Genomic DNA, 24,635 nt, shown 5'->3' with positions numbered 1-24,635 from the left:
GAAAAGGGAATGCAGAATGAGGTTAACGCGCCCATTGTGCTGTATGTATGCAACCGGCTCTTGTGGGTTTGAATGGGCTCAATCTGATTATATTAGCACGTATTGTTGTGGCACATTTCAGTGCATCTTTGAAGATAAGAGGTCAAGCCTATAGCAGCCCTGTGTGAAATCAAACACACAGTATGCTCATTCTCAGAGAGGGCCTCGACATAACACATGTGTAATTTATATGATCTGCAAAGCAACAATACAGGAACAGCAAGGGTGAAAGACAGGTTTGAAAGGTGTGACGAAAAGGTAAAAGAGGACATAAAAGAAAAAGTGAGAAAGGAAAGTGAGAGATGGAAGAGACGGATTGAGTAGGGACAGTAGATGGTGTTAAGTGTTGTCCAGGCAGTAAGGCAGGCGGGTGGGTGGTGGATTCTCAGTGTGGTTTCCATCCCCGGGGGCAAAGCAGCAGAGGAGAATGTAGAGGGGCTCATTTAGATCCTTCTAAAAAGTAAAGGCCAAAGCTTCTAGAGACTGCAGTGGCTGTAATAATGCCCGCTGTCTAGAGGTGGACCTGCGGGGACGACACACCCCTGGGTTGTGCTGAATAGAAGCCTCAGAAAAGGGCTGCGGGAAAGGCAAGGAGGTGCACAGTATGGGTTGAAAGATCAGAGATGTGAAAGACAAACAAAAGAGAGACTGCAGTAGGAGAGAAGAGGTGTCTTCTATATTACAGTTTACACATTTGTATTTGAGTCACGAGATTATCTGTTTAGCAGTGATTCATGCACATTCAGAAGACTTTTATATGTAAAATAAAGCAAACATGCAGGCAAAGCTTTCTCTGATATTTCTGGTTATATGTGAACGAGCCTTGAGCCATTATTGACATCAGTGATGTTTTCAAATGCGCTGCTTTGTGGTGTTAAATAGTGAACACTTGTAATGAGCTTTCCAGGCTGCTGCATGTTATGGTGAGGGAAGAACGTGTTATTTGGCTGTGCTTATCCAAGCAGACTAGGTAATAAGTGTGTAATGTGGGGAAACGGCGGAGTTGAGATCCAATGAAAGCGGGGGGTCTGTTGGAATACACAAGCAAACCCGCTTTATCAAAATCTGCAAGGAGCCGTTAGGGACAGCTAGTGTTCAAACACTGAGAATAAACGGAAATGGAAAAAGGATTTACTCGAAATTTGCATGTTGTGTTCAGAAATGTGAAACACAGCCTGGTATAGTTGCATCATTTGAAATAGGGATTTCAGCATTATACGACAATATATTGTGCAACAATACAACAGCACTTGCTTATTGACTCTAGTGGCAGTCAGATATTCAGACCAAATTAGAATTAAGTTTCCCTTCATTCATTCAGCCTGACATTGTATGAATGTTAGCCAATTACTTGTGGGGAGGTAGGGATCATTTTGTTTTGTTTTTCCCTGATCAGTAGAGTTAGACCCGAACATTCGACTATTTGGTCATTCGTTCTTTGGGTAGGTATTCGGTTTTCAATTATGGGATTCGGTTATATATATTTTTTTTAACCCCTCAAGATTACAAACATACATAACATACATTGGAAAATGATTCTTATTCAAATCAATAATATAAATACAAACAACAATACTATTAATGCCTTGAAAGACACGTGTTTCAGCGCTATACTGTCCATCTCAGCCGAGAACAGAGAAAGTCCTTTTCGAGTAATGTCATGGAGATGAGCCAAGCCAGAGCGTTCATCCCTGTTGCTTATGTCGGAGCGCAACCCTTCGGCTCGGGCCAAAAGGGTTCAGACATTTCGGTGAACTATTCTGGTAATATAAAGAGGAAACAAGCCGCCATGTTTTGGACAGTTTGAAAGCCAGGAGCAGACAGCCCATCAGTGAAAGCGTTCGTCCAATCAGGTGCCGAGTGCATAGTGCCTATTGGCAGCCCATCAAGCATCCAATGCTGGGAAGCTGTGCAATCCCCCGCGCCCCCTGTGAACACGTACCATTTGGGGGAGAGGGCCCGCAAACGTGACTTTGACCTACATCCACACTTGCACACATAGAGGGATGAGGAGAGGACACACTGAGCGCAGTACAAAGGCTTGTGTGTGCCGTCCAAACGAGGCGTAAAAACAGCACTAGAGGACTCATCTTGACACAATTTTGTTCGAAAAAACATGTTGGGGAAGCCTCTGACTGTGTGACAGAGGAATTGTGCTGATTTAATGGCATGAGTCCGCACTGCCTACTAACCGGGAGGCGCTCATCCGGTCACGGCAATCCTGTGCTCGCTGGAGGTTGAGTCAGCATGGGCACAGTACCAGACTGAGGCGTGGGCTCAGTCGACCCATTAACTAACTTATCTTTTACTGGCATTTGAGAAGTTTAAGCTGCACTGTACATAAATCAGAGGTAAAATCAGTCTGTAGTCTGTCTCCTGTGCAGATGCACAGTCAGCATAATACTATACCTTGTATCATGTAGCACAGAAGACATAAGAAGATGAACTATTTTTCTAAAACTGGATCGAAGTGCAAACTTGGGTGAACAAAGTCAAAATTGTTGCAGCAGGACAAATATGTTGGATGTAGGAGGAATACATTATCGGCATGTAGACTTGAGGCGGGCCTAAATAAAGGTCATTAACATCAGCTCCTAATGGACTGGGAGGTAAGTCCACAGAAAGTATTTCTTGCCCGGGAGGCAACACAAATATACAGCATCCCAAAAAGGCTCCAAACACACTCCAAATATGGTTCCAAAGGGAGATGATGTTCCTTTTTAAGTTGAAATTTACGCTTCAGGAAACACTGAAATTCCAGTGAAGCTTTTCATGCATAATGATGTGCAGTAAGTGAGTTATTTTAACAGGCAATGATATATTTGGAGTAAGACTACGACTACAGTAAGCTGCAGCAGATCCAGAAATATAGTGAGAAAAGCAATCATTTCTTTACAGGGCCAGTGTTTTTTTTTTGGGGGGGATCTATTAGCAGAAATGGAATATAATATTCATAACTATGTTTTCATTAGTGTATAATCACCTACAACTAATAATCATTGTGTTTTCGTAAGCTCAGAATGAGCCCTTTATATCTACATAGGGAGCGGGTATCTTCCGCCATGTTGCTCCACCATGTTTTTAAAGAAGCATAGAACGGACAAACCAAACACTGGCTCTAGAGAGAGCCTTTCACGTTTTTACGTTAACTGAAGGCCACCGTTGTTCTACAACACACTTGTGAAGCTGCGGTACCGTAAGCCGCAGAGTACAAAACCGTGGTACCGCCAGCCGCCATCTGACTTCCGTTCCTCCTAAAGTAGTGTTATTATTAGAGCTGTCAAAGTTAACGTGATAATAACATGTTAACAGAAATTCGTTTTAATGCCACTAATTTATTTAACGCATTAATGCAACTTAGGATTTCTAGGTTGAAGCGGGCTCAGTTTTAAAGCGAAAGTGAAGATGCTGGCAGCATATGAAACTAGAAAACCTAAGCGGAAACCTATGCCATACTACCTTTGTCGCAAAGGAGGCTAAATGACGCTCCAAACTTAGGCTAAATTTTGGCAAGGAAAAACTAGCATGGCCATTTTCAAAGGGGTCCCATGACCTCCGACCTCAAGATATGTGAACATGGTACATTTTAAAAAGATAAAAAATGTGCAATTAATTTGCGATTAATCACGATTAACTATGAACATGTTGTCACGGTTTTGCATTCTGCGGCTCGCGTTACCACAGTCTTGGAAAGGGAGGAGTGAGCGCAGGGGTACTCACTGGGGGTAATCTGCAACCACACCATAGATGTCGCAAAATCCTATACACTGCACCTTTAAGATTTTTACATGCAAGCCATAGTGAAATATACCTTTCATAAACCTGAAGGTTGTTTTGATAATTTAAGAAAAGTGTTTGTATTCTTAGAGTGCTGTCAAAAAATCCTATCCCAAAATCCTTGATTTGGCTTAGGACACATGAGGACATCTGCTACACTCCCAATAATTTTCACCGCATAACTCAGTGCAATGCAGAATTGCCAACACGACACAAACATCCCAAAGTTATTAGGATGATGAAGCAACAGTGAAGATTATCAAGATAAATGTCACTGGAGTGCAAGCTTTTCTGCAGGTGAGTCAATAAGCTACTCAACATTAAACTCAGCGACAGTTTGTGTGAGTGCCACGCTCACTACTCCAGTCCCACCTGTGCATGACTCACTCCTTTTTGTCTCACACATGAGACTAATGACAGCCATAAGGGCAAGTCAATATGCATTAACACACCACAGAACTGTAAATTGTTTGTGCTTCACATAACCACTAAAGAAAAAATTACATTCTGAGAACAGCTTCGGATGACCTCAAAACGTTTCAACGAGAAGCGGAAACGCCACGACGGCTCACCAGACCAAAAGAACAACATCATTATAATTTAATCAAAGTTAATCATATTTTCAAGTGTGGCCCCAGCAGCGCATGAATTACTAATATTGCAGGTCAGTTCAGATATCAGACCTCCCCTTCGAACAATTTGCTGGATATTCAATAAAACAACAAGGACATTATCAGTCTCCCCTATGTCCAATTTACTGTCGAAGAAGAGAAAGTTTCTGCCTGCAAACAACAAGCTGTTCAACAGAAGAACACATTGTTTCTATCCCTCACTCTCTGAAGTTACAAAAATATCTGGTTGAAAGAGGAAGAAAACTCTATTCATCTGCTGCTTCTCTCCCTTCGTCTTTCTCCCTCCTCCTCCTCCTCCTCCTCCCGCGGTGTCACAGTCCATATGGTGCTGCAACACTGTTGGTCTCCTGTGACCACACTTCCCACGATGCATCTGTGGCTCTGGGCCTTCGACGGAGCTGATAGGCTGGGAGGAACTGTGGGTATCGACCAGCTATCGCCTGGTGTGAGGTCAGCCCGGTGCAGCAGTGGAGTGTGTCCGGACGGCACACACCGCTGACTTCCAGTCTTTTCATGCGTCCCGCCGATCAATCCTCCATTTTCTGTCGTTACAGTACCTTTGACAACGCGGAACGAAATATGCTCTTTTGTGTGTGATTTTCTTATTTTTTTAAACCACGCACAGTCAGATATAAAGCCTTGACTGGAGGTCTATACCTTTTCATGCTATAATGAAGATGTTCTATTTGGAAAACAGCATCAAGGCCTCTCCATTTATTTCTTTTTTGAGGGTGATTTTACTGTTATTCTTCTCTCTTCTGCATTAGCGTGTTATTTTGCCCTGAGCTCTCTTCCTCTCCTGTCTGTGTCCATGCAGAGAAAACAGAGCTTAGCACAGATCAATTCCATCGAGTCTGACTCCTTTCACTAGCCAGGGATCAATACTGCCTGTTTCATGTCCCTTTGCAATATACACGCGTGTACACACACACACACACACACAGTTTAAAGGCATGCCTATGAGAGCAGGCCCACCCCTTCAGAGATGACCTATCGGCCTATCGGCTAACTCGCACACCAGGGGATACAGAAGTTCATTATGACAGGCTTCTCAGTGCTAAAGGTCTGCTTTGGTCCTCTGCTGCAAAGTGCAGCATTTACACCATCTGATTACATTAACAGCTTGCCACCGAGGCCTCGCAAAGAAAAACACAGTGGCTAAAAGTAGTATACAGCTGGAAAACCCTTTACGTTTACTGTTGCATGTGTGATAGCAGATGTTTAAGAATCACAAAACGGGACTGGAAGGGCTCTAAAAACGTTGAGCTATGCTTGGCTCAGCCATACAGGCTGGACAGGAAAATGACTTGCCAACTGGAGCTGCACTGAGAACAGAGATAATTGGTAAATTGGTAAAGGAAATTGCTACGTCCTTGAGTTTCTAGTTTTGCTTTCTAGCTGCAACTGGCAGCCTTCATTATCTGACATATCTAGAATTTGATTTATAATCCTGGAGCCATATGATATCTCATAAACTCCATTTTTGGCAAAGCCTGCAAGCACATCAGTTTTATGTTTAATAAAACCAATGCCTGACGTTGTTTTTGCAAATTATCTTCTTGGGAAATATGTATATTTGCTTTCTTGTCGAGTGGGAGATGGAAAGATTGATACCACTGTTGTGTCTGTAAGGTTAATATGAAGCTAACAATAGCAACCTGCTAGCTTAGCTTAGCAGAAAGAGAGGAGGCGGGGGGAAACAGCTAGTCTGGCTCGGTGCAACGTAAAAAAGAGAGCGCCTTCGAGCACATCTATTGCTCTTTAATTAACATGTTACAATGCGTTTGTTTAATCCATACAAAAAGAGCAAAAACAATAGAGCAAGGCGAGTTGTTTCGCCCTATTTTCAGTCTTAATGCTAAACTAAGCTTATCAACTGCTGGCTATTACATAGTTAGCGTACAGATCATAGACTGTATATAAAGATGGACGACAGTATAGGTCATAAATCCCCCCTCCATGTTAGCGGACGGGACATGGGCCAAACTAAAAAGTCAAAGTACACGTCAAATACATTTTTCCGTCATTTTAGGTAGTTCTTATCACGCTGATGTCAAGTTTTTATTTTTCTGATAAGTTATATGATGCTATAAAAAGGGAGTGAGACGTTGTGATTGACAGCTGCTTTGATTGAAGTAGTCGTGCAGTCGGCGGCTCGGGAATAGTACAAGAGAGGAGATGTAACTTTAACTTTACATAACCGTCACCAGTCTGTAATAGAACATGTGTCAATTTGATCAAAATGAACTAACGTCGCAGGTTGGTGGCTCACGCTAGCAAGCTGTGGCCGTGCTAGGCTTGTGATTGGCTCGGGCGGGTGTGTAGGTGGGACCTCTATATTGCGATTCCAGCCCCCTGATCACTACTGCGCAGACTTTGGCTCCAAATAACATCAAAATCTCAATTTGGCAGCTCCTGTATCTGTAATATTTCTGTTTCACTTTTGTACGGCGGGAGGAAGTGGAGACGCGTCGTCCATCTATATATACAGTCTAAGATACAGACATGAGAGAGGTATCAATAATCTAATTTCACTCTTGGCAAGAAATAAAAATAAGCATATTTCCCAAAATGTGGAATTATTCCTTTAAAATTCATCAAATTGGCATGATTTTCAATGTAATGTCTCCAGTCCAGCTCTGTATGGATTGAGCCCAAAACTAACGTGTAATAAAGCATTTGAAGGGAATGCTTTGCTCCACAAACTCACCTTGCCTGGAGTACTCATCAGCCTCGTTGTGAACCAGGTCGGTCACACAGCCGCCGTAGTGCAGCCTCTGCTCGTGGTCGAAGGCCTTGAGCGTCTCGCTGGAGCTGTAGGACTTCTGGGTAGGCACGCGGCACTCGTCTGCGTCCAGGGTGGAGGTGTTGTACTGGTCTTTGGGGCAGCGACCCCTGGTCAGGGAGCGGTGCCTACGATCCTTCAGATCCATGCTGAGGTTGGATGGGGTGGTGGGGGTAGGGATGCAGGGAGAGGAGATGGATGTGGAGGAAGAGGAGGAGGAGGAGGAGGAGGAGGTGGTGGGGGGGAGATGGAGGGGCCTCCTAGCGGGCCTCCGTAATGTCAATCTCCACTTCAGTCACCTGGAAAACAGACATAGAGAGAGGGAGAGATGGAGAGAGTGGAAAAGAAAGCGAAAGGTTGGTATAAAATTAATGGATGCACCGCTGTGACTCACTCTTGCTTTGCGCTCCCCAGAGAATCCACACAGGGAAAGTTAGGTAAGAGGGAGAGCGCTGCGAATGGACATTTGAGCAACCAGGCAAATATACAACACATCGGCGTATTGACGCGGGATAAGTAAGGCTATTGTGGGGAGAAACAGAGCTGCCAGCGCCGGGGCCCACAGAGCTAATCAGACATCGACCGGGCTGATGAAAAATGGACAGCCAGCATTTAAATCTATGACATAAAAACAGAGAGTGACTCAAACACGGTCCAGTCATCTTAAACTGATGTCAGCGACGCGTGAATACAGACACACAAAAGGGGAAACAATGATGACAAGAAAAGGCACGGAGGATGAAGAAAAGTGGGAGGACAGCCGAGAGGAAAGACAGACAGCGTGATGGGAAGAGAAACGGCTGATTATCTAGGCTGGAAAGAAAGGTAAAGGGGCGAGAAAGAAAGAAAGAAAGAAAAGCAGCCGGATGCAACAGGAAGGATGGAAGAAGAGGAGAAATGACTTGAGGGCATTGCTAGTCTCTCCCTCATTATCAGAGTGAGAATGAATCCCGCTCCCTTAGAGGCTGTAAGGGATAATCAAACACAGCCAGACACACACACACACACACACACGTCACAAGCACTCAGAAACAAACACACTCAAATGCACATATACAGTATATGGAGGTACCTGATCTGAGATAACCTGGCCCTGACTCAGCTTGTAATGCAACTTGTAACACAGCTAAACCGCGTGCGTCAACACATCACCCCCTCTGATCTGTCCATTATTGCATCACACACAGCGCCCACTTTTAATCCATTCAAATCTTATACTTGTGGATGCAGATTATACATGATTATGATGCTAATACAGCATGATACCAGCGCGGCGGCCTTGAGCAACGCATTACATTAGCAGCTAAAGATCAAAGTACAACAATACAACAACCAGCAGTAATTGACAGGACCGCTTCCAGCAGCTGCCTGTATGGGATATTTATGGTAATAAATAGGTCAGCCATGTTTCTATTGCTTCGGGCCGAGGAAAGTCTGGTCCACCCACTGCATTACAGCGTAGCGTTGCATTTTCATCAAAATATCTCTCAGTCTGGACGCTATGTATTGATATCAGACAGAGCGAGCGTTTCTAAAGAATAGGCGCCATTTGAATCAGAATATGTGATGCAACTAATTGCATGCTGGGACGGAGGAAGAATGAGAAGGGAGAGAAAGAGAGAGAGAAAGAGAAAGCCAGAGAGAGGGAAACAAAATGTGAGTCAATCTATTCAATGAGGGCTCATTTTAAAATGCTTAGAAGGTAGTATTGAAAAGTGCCCTGCTATGTCCATTGATTAACAGTAGGTATTAAGTCTCATAAAGAGCTCATTATGCCCCGGCATCCATCACACAGGCTATTAGGAGTTCAAGCTTAATGTGTTTGTACCTTGAAAGGAGGATGAGGAAATAGAGAGGGCTACTGGCTAGGCGAATTTGGGGACTTGCATTATGCAAGCGATGAGGCTTTGTGAGTGTGTGCACTGTACGTCTGCTGAGTGCATACTGTATAATGATTATGTTAAAAGGAATAGTTCAAAATTTGAGACAAAAACAGGGACAACACCCAGACCGGACAATGTCGTGGTAGCGTCCTCTCAATCACAAGGTAGCCACGCCCTAAAGCATACCCTGCTTTATGGTCTATTTGACTCTAAATGGGATCATACTACTAAATGAACATCATGCTGTGTAGACCTTTTCAGACTTGACAACTTAAACATGCTAAATGGGCATCATTGACCTTCCTTTTCCAATGGTTGTTAATGAAGTAGCTGACAGGATTGTCAACTTGGACCAAAGCTGTTCCCCTAGCAACAGAATGGCAATGAAAAGGTCTCCTGATGAAGACTTAAAACTAGCAATTGAGACCATGAACTCATGTTTACAATGTTTACTGAGGTAATTAATGAAGTGAGAAGTAGGCTCATTTTCTCATAGACTTCTATACAATCAGACTTCTTTTTGCAACCAGAGGAGTCGCCCCCTGCTGGCTGTTAGAAAGAATGCAAGTTGAAGGCTATTGGCTTCACTTTTCAGACCCGGAGGTTACCCACTGGTTAAACACAGAGCTGGCTATTAGCCTAGCTTAGCATGAAGACTGGAAACAAAGGGATACAGCTAGCCTGGCTCCTTGCTAAGTGAGAGATTGCATTGAGTTACAGAAGCTAGTAAGGGAAGAGGTGACGTCAGGAATTGGGCTCTCTATATACTTAAAAAATGGTCTCAGCACTTAACCCTGAAACCTCTTGTAGTCTTTATGCTAAGCTAGGCTAATCGTCTCCTGGCTCCAGCTATGTATTTAATGCATGGACGTGAGATTGGTATCAATAAGCAGCGATAGAGCAGTGCCAATTTTCAAGTGGGTGTATATGGCTAGGGTTACAGATATAGGAATACATGTGTCAATATCACACCCCCTATGTATAGCGATACACAGTTAACAGGTGTGTGTCTGTGTGTGTGGCAGTCACGGTAGAAGGACTTGAGAAGTAGTTTGTCGGTGTAGTTTTAGTTGAGGTGTAGGAGAAAGGACACAGAGTGAGAGATAGATGGATAAAGTGGAGAACGCCAAGGGGGTCATTCAGGAGATCTGGGACGCATATCAATCACATTCCACCCACGCGGGTGTTTTCCTCAAGGTCGCGGAAGCACACACCTTCACACACACACATACCAAACTTTTTTTAGTTAATTACTCTGGCGACAGCGGTCTAACACCCCCCCCTGATCATCACAGGCAGATTGTCTCATTTATCAGAAGTATAATGACTTATTGTAGTTCTGACTGGTCGCATATCACAATTTCATGGTATGGTATTCATATACAAACAGACAGACAAAACTTTGCAAACACCCACATGAGCCCGCCGCGTTTCCTTGACAGTCGACAAAGGGCGGTTAGATGAAGGAGAAAAGAGATGCGTGTGCGACCGTGAAGTGACCGTGAAATCCAGGCAGAATGAGAAATGTAATTGGAAGACGACAGGGAGGGGTGGAGAATTCATTTTCGAAATTACAGAGGTGAAGTTTGGTACGGATAATGGCCTTTTCTCTGCAAATAAGAGCTCGGGAAGAAAAAATATGGAAAATGACACAATGTAAATCCACTGTAACTAGAAATCACACCCAGTTAATAGGAAGCTAATGACATCAATGGATTAGCCAGCATCAAACAAGATGGATTCCCATTGAACCTGATCAACCTCTGAGAGAATATCAAAGAAAAGAAGGCTGCAGTATAAACTGAGTTTACAGTTTTTTAATACAAATGCAGCTATTTTAAGAATCTTTTTTTTTACCCATCTAATGTGTAATCACATGCTTCAAGAAGTGTTTCTTACACAAGCTTCTAGTTTTCTAAACCTGTCAGCAAGAAAATATATCTGACACATTCTGTCACAATAAGTTTTATATAGAAAATTGTAAACTACTTGTTTCCCCTAAAAATGCTTGTCAAATTCTTGCTTAGCTGGCTAATTCAGTCTGTCCTCAATAAAAAGAAATAAACTTGAGAGTAAAAAATATATTGTCAAACCGACAGGCCACTCCAGCAGTGGGTCAGCAATGTTTCAGCAGTAATAGTAGGTGCATTAGTGCCTTTACGGTTTGAAATTGCCTCAGGTATTGTGTGTTTCGTTGCATCATGCCTCAAATGTGCCTGAAGAAAGCGCCGCAGAGACAGCCAGCTCTGGGAACACGCTGATCGTGATCGACCCGGCTTGGCTGCGCATATTATTTCACTGCATTTGTAATGGTTACATGTACATTGGCTGGATACCCAAAGACAATTAGCTGCAAAGATTCCATCCAGCCATCTCATTTATCATACAAATAAGCAGGGAGGAGGAGGCGGCGGCGGAGTGTGAGTGCTGGTATAGAGGCTGTTTAGGGCCATCACACTGTGGGAGGCTTCCTGTCCAGATGACTCCTACTGCAGCTATCCAGGAGGAGGCTCAACAAGGGCATGTTTACTCCGTATACGCTACAAACTATCCTGACATTTATTAATACAGTATATTATTATACTCTGGACAAAGCTGTACAATAGATCTTGCACACTTTACTGTTTTTTTTTAATATTTCAGTACTTATACAGCTTTATGTGATATATACTTTTAGGGCTGCAACTAACAATCTTTATCCATTAATCTGCACATTACTTTCTCAAATAATACATGTTCATTTTGAAGATTGTTTACCAAGTTACTGTTGTACAATTTATTATTTATGTATAATTTTAATAATAAATAACAATTCAGTAAATTTGTGTCAATGTATTTATTTGTTACATTTTGTTTTACAAAGTTAGGAAACAATTTTTAAATCAAGTCTAATGTTGCCTTGCACATAAAAGAATGATCCCAGTCACTTCCACAGTGAGACATACAGCATATATATGGTATCGCTATCGGTATCTGGACTAAAAAGGTCTGATTGGTGCATCCCTAATTTGATTAATAAGCTGTATGCCTCACTGTGTGGAAGTGACTGGGATCATTCTTTTATGTGTAAGGCAACATCAAGCTTGACTTAAACATTGCTTTCTTAACTTTGTAAAACAAAATGTAACAAATAAATACATACACATGAATTTACTGAATTGCTATTTATTATCTAAATAATAGTACATAAGCAACTGTAAATATTTTTAATGCAGCAACAATTTGATCCAAACTTAAACAGAAAATAAAATTCCAGTATATAATGTATATAGTATATAAATATAACGTTTTATTGAATATTTCGGCCCCATTGTCACAATACCCGATCCAGAGTCAGTAGCAGCCCGATATCCGATCCAGTATTGGTATTGGCACATTCCTAGTCCAAAGCCCCAAAACTTTCAGTTTATTATCACAGAAGACAAAGAAAAGCTCAGATTTGAGAAGCTGGAACTTTTCATTTTTGCTAGAATAAAAACTACAGAAGATTCATCAGTTAAAAAAATAGCTGCCAAATATCTTTCTGTATTTCAACTAATTGATTAGTTGTTTATACTTTATACCACTCACTGTGTAAATCTATACCCGTATATATACAATGTCCATGTCCCTTTATAGACATGATAAATATGTTTTTGCACATAGATATAGATACAGTCATTTCTATCTGATCTGATCTTATGGTTGGATTAGAAGAGCCTGTAAAGCACTCATTATCTGGCTCATTTAATTCAATTGGAACCAGACCAAAAGCAACAATCATCCAACAAGACTGGTGGCTAAAAGCCTGATAAAACACAGCATGGAGCATTTTCATCAGAACATTCATCCACTCTTCCAACACTCTTTGTCAACAGTACTTCATTTGGTGTCTTTTTCGTTCTCTCTCTCTCTCTTTTTCCTTTTTTTTTTTAATTTGAAAGGGAATTTGAATAGCAAAAGGCGGCCTATTGAAAAACACAAGGCCACGTTATCACAAAAGACAAAACTGGGTCTGTAAAGCATTTTGCTCTCAATTTTCTGCTGTTTTTTTCTGCCACTGCTCAAATTAAGTTGTTTACACAGTTTGTTCACAAAGACAAAGAGAGGAAGACTCCGATTGACTGAGAGAGACAAAAAGAGTAGACGGGAGGGGAGGGAGAGAGAGAGAGTACAGAGAGGTTGCGTGAGAATAAAGAAGGAAAAACAAATAGTCGAATGAGACTCGCGCTCAATTACACCTCTCCAAAAAAACCTGCGTGCATCTTGATTTCAGGAGGAGCGTCCTACTCGAGGACCAGATATTATACAGTTCATCAAAGCATCCAATTACGTGTTTAGATTTCCCTTAAGAGCAGCTTATATTTGGCATCATATCTTTAAGTGTAAATCCTTATTATCCTTATGATTAATTCGTTCTTTTCACCAGTAAAATCTTTTCCGAGTGTGCATAATCAATGTAATTACTTTTAACACTGTATGGTAATTAATAGCTTTTTGAACAAATATCTCATTATGTACAATATACTTTCAATTTCACTGTATGGATGACAAATCTAAGCTGTATAGAAGTGTGAAAAATATGTCTAGGGAGACGGCTCGTGGGAGATTTACTGTCAGCGGAAGGGCTGGGCTTCCTGATTACTTCCTGTGCTGAGATGGAAGTGTTGTACTAACATGTATTAGCATGTATAAATATTCCTGTATGTATCCACGTCTGTGAACGCACCGTGACCTCTATCATTCTCACACACACACAAGCCTGGCTTGTATGAGCTTTGGACCTCGCTATGAAGCGTCATTAATCATGTCTTCGATCTCGGGTGGCATTGAAAGTGCATGTGAGAGCGCACACGCACACAAAAGGTATACGTACTCACACACACATACACACACAAGGCAAAATGAGGGCCGGGGCTGCTTCCATGGCTCCAGTTCAACTGGAAACCGCGGTCCAGTCTGGATCCAAGATGATCTGTGAGCCAACAGCTGAGGGGCGTGCAGGACAGGAAACATTTCATCACTCTCTCTCCCACACACCTCGCCTCATTACCTCAAACACCTCCTTTAGCCAAATAGGAAAAAAATCACTTGCTTATTAAGTGTGATCGGTCGCGGTATTCACTAGCTGTGTCATTATTTGTATTTGCATGAGTGCAAGTTGGCGTGTCGTTTGGTCACTGACATTGTGGTGATATTGAAGTCATCTTTGTGCGATCAGTTTTCCTGATAGCAAACAACTTCTGAAGGCAGTGATGTCGTGCAGCAAGCGCTCATATCTCAGTTTTTGGAGCCCCTCATTAGGAAGTGAGCGCACAATAAGTCAGTGGTAGACTTTACAAATTAGGCCGCCTCTCATGCGCACCGCCACACAGCAATAAGGTCACTTGCAAAAATAAAACAAGATATATTCTCTGTAATTGAACCTAGTTCTATCAGGTTGCCTGCGAGTTGATTTTCATACTGTACTGAAATAGAACAGAAATAAACTAGAATTACCACCTCGTGGTTGTATGCCTCCGCAAACCAGTTTACATCCGTCTCTGTCCAAAAATGGCATCACTTCACCATTAAATCCTATGAGACATTTGTCTGAAATTGTCATAATTAGCGTATGAATTCTTGAGTTGTGGCCAAAAACATGTTTTGTGAGGTCACAGTGACCTTGACCTTTGACCACCAAAATCTAAAAGACAACATCCTTGAGTCCAAATGGAAGTCTGTGCCAAATTTGAAGAAATTAGCTCAAGATGTTCCTGAGATATCACTAGAATGACCTTAATCTTTGACCACCAAAATCAGTTTGTGCCAAATTTGGTAAATTTTGTTTAAAATTTTGTACAGACAGACAAACAACCCTAAAACATAACGCCTCCAGCCATGGGTGTCGCCAGTGTGGAGAAATTAAAAAACACATTTCGCAGTTGACAATATTATTGTATGCCAGTGGGCAGCCTCCGGGGTCTGAGAAGTGAAGCCAATGCGGAAAAGTGCCCTAAACTGAAAACATCTTATTCAGCGTTCGGTTGTACTTAACTCCACCCTCGTGCCACTTCTGGTTGCTAAAAACCAACATGGCGACAACCAAATACCAAGATGGCGAACTGGAGGCTTCAAAATGTCAGTCCACAAACCAATGGGTGACGTCACGGCGACTACGTCCACTTCTTATAAACAGTCTATGTTGTATGCTTTAGAAAATATTGAGCAGCAATGTCTATTTTTGTTGGACTAATAGTTTTCCTCTCAGCCTTCTGAGTTAATACTGAATACTTGTTTTCTGCATTCTTTGAGTGTGAATGAGAGCGAGGGGACGTCCCCTGTGATCAGCCAAGGCTGAATGCAGTAATTATGAAGTATTGTTGAGGCCATACAAGAGTTTGGGATAAAAGCTACATATCCCAAGGTCTGCATGTGTGACTCAGAGTTGTGGTCCCCGCAGGGAAGGAGATGGATGAAAGTTGCCACACTGATCAGGAACTGTGAAGAGACCTCACCTACTTCCCGTTCTCTCCTTCTTCTCCTCTCATCCTGTCATTTGTCAGGATGGAAATAAAGGAGGGGAAGGAGGAAACAATCCACCCCTCTCTCTTCCTTGCTCTCGGTGCCTGTGTAATCTCCACACTGGGCTGCAGAGTGCCACAGAGCCTCTGTTTATTAGACTAATCCTTAAATCCACATTCTGCAGGCCTCGCAAACGCCTCGCAAAGCTCTAATCTGACTCAAAACAAAGGGATTAGAGACGACAAGGTCCCTCTCTCTGTCTCTCCGCGTCTGCCAGAGCGGGCTCGGGCTGTCGCACACATGTGCAGAGAAACACGCTAGCGCTGTTGCATGCTCTTGCCCGTCACGCCCGTATTTGCTAAAGACTGATTGGTGCGCGGCAGAAGCAAAGCCCTCGCATGGACACACATGCTTCCTGTGAACGCTGAGCTGGCTGCAACAAGACAGGCAGTTAGAGCCAAGGTGCAAACAAACTGGGTAATTACACATAGCTCAAAAACTCATGGGAGATATGACGGACAAGATGAGAATGAGCTGTGGGAATGAGACACGGCGACAGCGGGGAGGATATAACCGGAATAGCTAAGCAAACCTGGCTTATTTTATGGACTCACATGGCTGCAAAAACAACACAGGAGTAGGATTGTTTTACACATTAGCAGTGGATGCAAGGAGTCACTTTGGGGGTTACAGGTCTGTTACAGTATAAACACAAAATAAAGCACATACAAATCAATATTTGTCCAGTATTTATCTGCATTAAAGGGGCCTCACATCCGCTCTGTAACACCTTACAGATCAGCTGAGTCCCTCCAGATGCCACAGCTGTGAGGGGGCACACTAGAAACTTCTTTTCATTTTCCACACACCATTCCAATCACAATTTCATTCCGTTTCTCCTCAATATGGACAATGAATAATGCAGAAATAATTCAGCTCTGAGATTGCGTTCACTCAGTTGTTAATGCTAATTTTACACTGCGATCTTTAAGTGACAGCGAGTCTGTTTAGCAAATGTACCGTGCAATAATGTTGACAAGTGGGCTCAGTTTATTTTCTGGCTCCTTTCACACACTTAACCAGGTTTACTGGGTTGTCACTTCATGGGAAATACTTCTTTTTTTATCAGATACAAAAATGTGGAACAAGTAAAAATAGTGGCAAACAGTTCCAGTGTGGGTATTTTGAAATTGTTGGGAACATCTTGAATCATCTTTGCCAGCACTTGCACGGTGTGACATCTACAGTATATGAAGCCAAATAGACAGTTTAATATGGTCACCTTGCAGATATTTACCTCCTTCTAGCGCACGTTAGTATAAATCTTCTGCAGCGGGGATCATTGCCACAGCTTCTGCTACACAATCTGCCATTGTTTGATCATCAGCTGATAAAGATCCAACCTAACACCTGCCAGCAGAACTTCATTACTGCTACCGACTCCTTATTGCAACGAGCGCGCAGCATGCCAACGAGGCCAAATACGTCCTCTGAAATCCTCCTAATTCAAACCGTGTTCTTGTTATTTACTTTACAGCTTTTCTATGAATGTAGTTGAGTTCATGCAGCTTGATGACCTCAACAAATTTGTAGCATAGCTCAGGTCAACTTTGATCCTTTTAATGAACCACAATAGAATACAAATGTCAAGTCTGTCTCCTCAGTAGCCTGTCTCAAGGTGATATGCTATCCAGATACTAGCGTTTGAAAGCCAGAGTGTGGATACACTCAGTAGGTTGTTGATTTTATTTTTAAGAGGAAACGGACCTGGTTCGTTTTGTTCACTAGCGAACCCTCGGAAAACTCTTTTGTTTCTGTATTGTTTACAATATTATAGATCCAAGACGAAAATGACAGAAGAAGTCACCATTACAAATCTGTCTGCTACTTCAGCACCACGGACAGCGCCACGGATTTATCAAGACACAGCACAGTTATGGCACCTTTCCACCAAGCAGTCCAGTTCAGTTCAGTTCGTTATACATTAGAACGTTTATTTTTGCATTTCCATTAGCAAAAGGCGTGGACGGTACCAATAGAACCACTCCATTCTTGGTACCAACTCGGTCGAGGTTCCAAGCGAGCTGAGCCGATATTAGAGAGTGGAGTTAAAGCAACGCAGACCACTGATTGGTCAGAGAGAATTGTCTTTAGCGTGACTGCACAAACACGCCATTTTTAATTCACTTGACCCAGATTTTGAAAAAAAATGGCAGCTCGCAAAAATAGGTCGCTACGCCGAAACATTACGTACACATCGCCGTGCAATTGACGAAGTGCTGATCCTCTGTTTGGTTGCCATTGAAATTATTCAGCGAGTGTCAAGGCAGTTCCACATACCATCGCTCCGGGGATCAAGTGAGAATCCCGCCTACACTAAAGGTGCGTTCCGACTGCCTAGCAGTTCCCTGCAAAGTGGACTGCTCAGGGTTATCAGCCATGTTAAGTAAGATTCCAAACCGTACGGAGCAAAAATGCTCAGTTCAAAGTTAACTGTGAACTGTGTAGGGAAGAACTGAACAACGGCTCTTCACTTCACCGCAGTTGATAAGCAAAATTACCCATAAATCAATGTGCCTCACTCCAGCGCTAACATAAAGCTATTATTTCAGTAGCAGCAACAGGTATCTGAGGTATTTACGTTACCAACGCACGGAGGAAGTGATGTCTGCGTTGGTGACGTTGCAAGCTGTTCCAAAAAGAGGAATTTTGTCGAAGAAAGTTTCCGATAACTGACATTCCCTGAACAAGGAGCAGGGAGTAAAGTTTATGTTCACTGTGGATCGGAATGCAGCTTGAGGCTTATACTATCTGCAGTGGAAAAACTGGCATTGAGAAAAGGACTGGTACCAAAAGTGAGTCGGGTCGAGTCAAGCAGAGCCGTACCATGCAGTGAAAACAAGGCTTTAGGCGGCTAATATGTCAGAGCCAGGGTTGGGGCTATAAATTCTAACTTGCACAAACCTCAGTCAGATAAAGGATCAGTGAGTCAGGCAGACTAGACTAACATATTCAAGTAAACAACCCATCTGCCCCTGCATTCTTTCTGCTACTAGACGATGGAGAGGGGGGATGGCAGGTTAACAAGGTGCATACATTTTGGTCATTTTTATAACAAGGGCGATGACTTCCCCCCTCAGAAGTGTGCACGCCAGACACTATTTCATTTGTAAGGAGTAGCATTTCGCCTCCTCTCTTTGTCCGCAACAACATGAGAAGGCTAGATGTCCGCAATGCATCGAGTCCACTGTGCAGTATATGTGAGAGTGAGCGAGAAGGATCTGACCGTAGTGTGACACCGCGGTATCATATTCTAAGGTTATGGAGCACGTCCATGCCGGGCTGCGCATCTGACAAGAGTGTTAGTGCAGCAGGTGAAGGTCATGCGCGATATGGAAAAAGCAGGGCAGTCTACAGATGGATAATGTCAGCGGAGGGGTCACAGAGCCGTGCTACCTGTTCTTTTATTCAGCGAGGGAATTCCTGCTCATCCTCAGTCAGCGTGATCGCGCCTCGTATGTGTGTGTGTGTGTGAGTGCTAAGATGTGTGTGGGCTCTTTCACCTATGCCCTAGGAACTAGCTGCAGCACAGAGAGTCAGGGCAAACTTTGCCGCGGTACTGCCAGTGAGTTATTAAAACAATCGAGTGCTGACAAGCCCTGCATTCTGTTGCCGAGGGAGAGGGCTAGGGCTTAATAACTCAGTGTCACGCCTTGACATTCTTACCATCTGTCTGGGTAAAATATTCAAATGTGCAATAAATGTCACTGGGGACAGACGGTGACACTGTCTAATTAACACTATGACAGAGGTGACACACTGAGGGCTTTGGCTGGCTCTTACTGTACAACATGCATCGCCAGCGCGCGCGTGTGTGTGCATGTGCACGCCAGAACTCTGTGCAGAGGTAAAATGCTGTGGGGACACTGTGGCAGTTTTTTACTGCCATTCTGTCTCTTTAGAGGAAAGTCAGCTATTGTTTAACTAAACGGAAAAGTGTAGTGCTAACACACACATTAAAAACGTGTAAATGACAGCAGCTATAGGGCTGTGCAACCCTGGAGCAGTGAATAAATGCCAGAGAGAAGTCATTTCCTCAGGCTGAAATGTCAAATAGGGGGAGGGGGGGGGGGGGGGACAGGGAGGAGATCGCCAGCCATGTACGAGTATCTTACTTCAACCCTGGTACATACATGAAGCAGATCAAAAATAAGCTGCAGCGAATCGTTCCTGAACTTCAGTGGATATAGTGCTATAGGTGCTTTTCCCCCCCATGTGAGGACAACAAGAATGGAGAGTGTAAAAATTGTTCACGATGACATGTTAAGCAGAAGGAAAGCTGAGTGGATTTTAAATAAGCACATCTGAAAAGGTGTAAAAATAGCAGGCTCAGAGCACTTAAAAGTTTGTGTACTGTAGTGAAAGGATAAACCGAGGTATTTCGACACCATGGCAACGTGTAGAGAAGACGGATGTCTCCAGGATGCGGTGCTTTTGTGTCTGTGTGTATGGGCTTTCATGTATGTGGGGAAAAAAAATCCTATTTTGCAGGATGGTAAGGCAACAACATGCAAGTAACAAACATTAATGACGCAGACAAGAAGACATCAACAGGAGTCTACACAGCCCTGTGAGGCTGCTTTGTTCATTATCTTAGTTTTTAGTGCTAATTAGCAAATGTTAGCATGCTGCCATGCTAAACACAAAAGGGCCCAATCTTACGCCTGGCGCAAAGCGGCACAAAGCGGCACAAAATGGCAACTATCATTACTAGTTTCAGACTGACGCAATTGGCAATTTCACGCCTAACGCCCAACGCCCAACGCCCACAATGTGTAAGTAGCAAATGTACTTACACCCATCTGTTCGCCTATGGGTGTGTTGGTCTTAAAATGAGGTGTGGTCAGGCGCATTGCTATCTTGAGGCAGCAACAAAAACCTGCTCTAAAGTTAATAGCGCAGTTTTTTCCTGCTATTTAAAGGGCGCATTATTCAGGTAGTAAGTTGCACCTACATAGGCAAGTTCACAACAAGCATACACTCTGCTTGTTACACAAACACATAGAGACCAGCAACAGCGTTTTCCCCCTCAATTGAATAGGTTATCGTTGCATTTTTCTTCATATGCAGTCAAATGGAGTTGTTGATGGGACAGAGGATTGGGAGACGGCGGAGGACGGGGGTCCACCAGCCAAGGAACACATACATCTATCCTTCCCTCCTAATCAGTAAACAGAATATTAAACTCATCAACAGAAGACATTCAAATTCTACATCAACAATTCAAACTGGTATTTATGCCCAGTTGCAGATAAAGATTAGGCTACACTAATATTATTATAGGATTGTACTATTTGTAGAATTAGATTCCAGTGGTGGCTGCGTAGGATTGTTTATAACTCGTGTGATCCAAACATTTCCAACAACTCCAGAGCGTTGCAACGTCCAAAAGTAAAAAAAAAATGATTGAAAAAAGATCGATGCAATCATTTCCAAAGTTCACAACATGTTTTTATCCAACGAAATAACCTGCTTCAATCCATGCATTCAAACCATCTAGGAAAAGAAAAGATTGCTGGTACTAGAGGAACCCAACCTATTTACAGTAGTAGATGTAAGACTACAGTGAAAACTTGACTGGCCGGAGGTGCTACAGGAAAAGTCTGGGTATCACCAAAGCCATTAGGCTTCATCCGACCGACATTGCCATCCCTATTGAGCCACGCCACTGGCATGGCTTAAAGTGCAAGTTTGAAAAAGCAACTTGTGCAATGCATTTCATTAACAATCAACAAGTGTTAAACCATTTATGTGTGTTTAACAGTGACCATTTTGTATCGATGATTTTGGTATATCTGCATTCAAGTCACAATTACATCAATACGTGATGTATCTGAGCTTCCCAACATATTCAAGCATGCTCATATTCAGTATAATATACCCTCTAACATGTGGGCTGGCTGCTGCTGTGCAGGGTAGTAGTGCCAACAGTTCATTTTCCTGTTAGAAAAAAGGAGCTTAGTGTTGTATTGTCACAGTCTGACACTGTGTCCAAGATGCCTTCAGACTTTTTGTAGACTGGACTGAAGTTGTTTTCTGTGTTTTTCCATGCTGTATTTTTCCTCCAGTGTCCCTGTACTGCCTTTCCCTCCTCTGCCCATCTGACCACCTCCTCTGTATCAGCTTCGTTAGTTCTTCTCAGCTCCTAATCACCTCATTCCCCTTCACCTGAGCTTCTCCGCACATCTCTCCGCCTGCACTTCATCCTCTCGTCAGATTATTCCGTATTTAAATCCTGCTTCTCTTTCTCCAACTTCCTGTTGCCTGTAGTCTGCTGCGTTTGGGTCCACCTGCTCCACTCTTCATGACATTTATACTGTAATCCTCTACAAAAAGGCACAGAGGCACTCTTCATAATATTTCACGCATGCTCAAATTTCTACATTACAACTTAATAAGCAAAAAAATGTTACCACTGTGTGTTTTAATAAGCTAAAATAACATACACCTGGGTATAAAAACGTACACTTTTCCCTGCCAGAATGTGTTTTAACTTTGAGCACCTAACAAATACACGGCTCTCCTGCTCTCAGGTGTTTCTCTCTCTCCGTCTGTGCTGCTCTCGCTTCCCTCTCTCTGTATTCTGTGAGAGGCTGTTGTATGAAGCACCTTTAATGGGTTTGTGAGGGATATATTGGACTTCAGTAGGAGATTTGACACACTGTGTGCGCGTACGCGTGTGTGCACCTATAAGTGTGTGTGTGCTTCCTGGATTGTCATGTAGGGTCCTGTATTACGGGCGCTTTTTCCACTTGTGTTACTGTGTGCACTCACACTCCAAAGCCATTAGATTCTATACGAAATCCTGAAGCTGAGAACTTTGAAGCTGAGAGTGGTGCAATTGACAGGCTGCTGTGCTGCAGAGCACGTCTCTCTGCTCTTGATCTCTGGTACAGTACCCATCTCGACTGCGGCTACAGTTGCACTTTCACATACACATTTTTGACTCTGTTACTTTATCTGTTCTCTCCAGCCCACACGTGGGTGTCTGTGTGTTTGGTTGCACGGCGTGGCACCCATATTTTAGAGCTATATACCGCAGATAAGTGCTTGCAAGCTTGGGTCCACATTGTCTGCGCCTGTTGTACTGTGAATGCTCCTAATGCCGTCGACTCATCGTCTTGGAGTGGTGTTTGTGCCTTCGGGGGCCAATAGAAGATGGTTACGGCCGCTCTAGCACCAATGACATAGCTGACTGGTCGCATTTAGCATGCTAGATTTAGCTTCATTAGAGAGGATGTGGCCGGGAAGGCACACAAGAAGAAAGGAAATGAGGGGTAAGAGGGGGGAGATGGGAGAACGACAGCAAGACTTTTGCAAGGGGCCACTTTGCAGCAGAGCTGGACGAAAAGCCAAAGCCGTCTCGTAAAAATACTTTATAAAGCAGCCATATCCATAATGGCTACCCAATAGAGAGAAATGGATTAATGCAGCAGTTGGAGTTAAATTAAAAGCGCACCACGCTGGGTCAGAATATGACACACATCGCTATCAGCAAGAAGCTTTATAGTTTCAGTGCTGTACCTTGGGGTAGAGTGAGTCATAATGTTGCAAAGTAATATATGTGAAAATGCATTTTATGAAAACTAGTACTGTCTGTCGATTAAAATATTTAATCGTGATTAATCGCACATTTTTATCTGTTCAAAATTTACCTTAAAGGGAGATTTGTCAAGTATAATAATACTCTTATCAACATGGGAGTGGGCAAATATGCTGCTTTATGCAAATGTATGTATATATTTATTATTGGAAATCAATTAACAACACAAAATAATGACAAATATTGTCCAGAAACCCTCACAGGTACTGTATTTAGCATAAATAAATATGCTCAAATCATAACATGGCAAACTGCAGCCCAACAGACAACAACAGCTGTCAGTGTGTCAGTGTGCTGACTTGACTATGACTTGCCCCAAACTGCATGTGATTATCATAAAGTGGGCATGTCTGTAAAGGGGAGACTCGTGGGTACCCATAGAACCCATTTTCATTCACATATCTTGAGGTCAGAGGTCAAGGGACCCCTTTGAAAACGGCCATGTCAGCCAAAATTTAGCGTTACTTTGGAGCGTTATTTAGCCGAACATCAGATATCTTCCACAGATTATAAACAAAACATTAATTTTGGACCTGCCAACATTTTTTAAATGATTAATTCCCAATCATAACAATTTTTTTCAGGAAAAGCCATACTTTTATTTGGCACCTTTCTAAAAGCTCAGTGGATGTATTATATATATAGCTGTCAAAGTCAATACGATAATAAAGCATTAACGCATATTAATTTTCTAGAAAAGCGAACGAATCCATTGGTACCAACCATGTCATACTAGCTTGTCGCAAAGGAGGCTAAATAACGCTCCAAACTTACGCTAGATATTGGCGAGGAAAAACTGGCATGGCCATTTTCAAAGGGGTAAATGCAGTACCTGTGAAGGTTTCTGGACAATTTTGTGTTGTTAATTGATTTCCAATAATAAATATATATATACATTTGCACAAAGCAAGCATTTTTGTCCACCCCTGTGTTGATAAGAGTGTTAAACACTTGAAAAATCTTCCTTTAATGTACATTTTGAACAGATACAAATGTGTGATTAATTTGCGATTAATCGTGATTAATTATTGACCATCATGCGATTAATCACAATTCAATATTTTAATCGATTGACAGCCCTAATTATAATTTTTTTAAATATTCATCTACCAAATTTTTTTATCAATAACACCTTTTATAAAAACAATTCAACCAAAAAGAATTACCTCTAATTCAATATTCAGTCTTCCAAAAACAACGCAATCACCACAACTAAGGACAACACCGATCTACCCAGTGGGTTGAGATATAGTTAGACGTATTAAATAATCCTCTATGCAACAAGTGTTCTGACGGTGATCCTTTAAAAAGTGCATCTTAATTCCAGAAATGTCCCACTTCTGCATGACAGAAATAAATGAGCTATCACATCC

General features: G+C 42.5%; 1 protein-coding gene across 11 annotated transcripts in view; it reads right to left on the bottom strand.

Annotated features, from left to right (window-relative positions):
- tenm2 (teneurin transmembrane protein 2) overlaps nt 1-24,635 on the bottom strand; it is a 246,709-nt gene that overhangs the window by 171,647 nt on the left and 50,427 nt on the right. For 9 of the 11 annotated variants that reach the window (XM_037779456.1, XM_037779451.1, XM_037779450.1 and 6 more), the window contains exon 2: nt 7,159-7,532. In XM_037779456.1, coding sequence (XP_037635384.1) covers nt 7,159-7,381 — 223 coding nt within the window. In that variant the 5' untranslated portion in view covers nt 7,382-7,532. Of the gene's footprint in view, nt 1-7,158; nt 7,533-24,635 lie in introns of those variants that run through there. The other 2 variants (XM_037779458.1, XM_037779455.1) reach the window with 1 other exon arrangement.

This window comes from Sebastes umbrosus, chromosome 9 (assembly GCF_015220745.1).
Source record: "Sebastes umbrosus isolate fSebUmb1 chromosome 9, fSebUmb1.pri, whole genome shotgun sequence".
In the NCBI taxonomy this organism is placed as follows: domain Eukaryota; kingdom Metazoa; phylum Chordata; class Actinopteri; order Perciformes; family Sebastidae; genus Sebastes; species Sebastes umbrosus.
The sequence above is the reverse complement of the archived record's forward strand: the minus strand, read 5'-3'. Positions and strand labels throughout refer to the sequence as shown.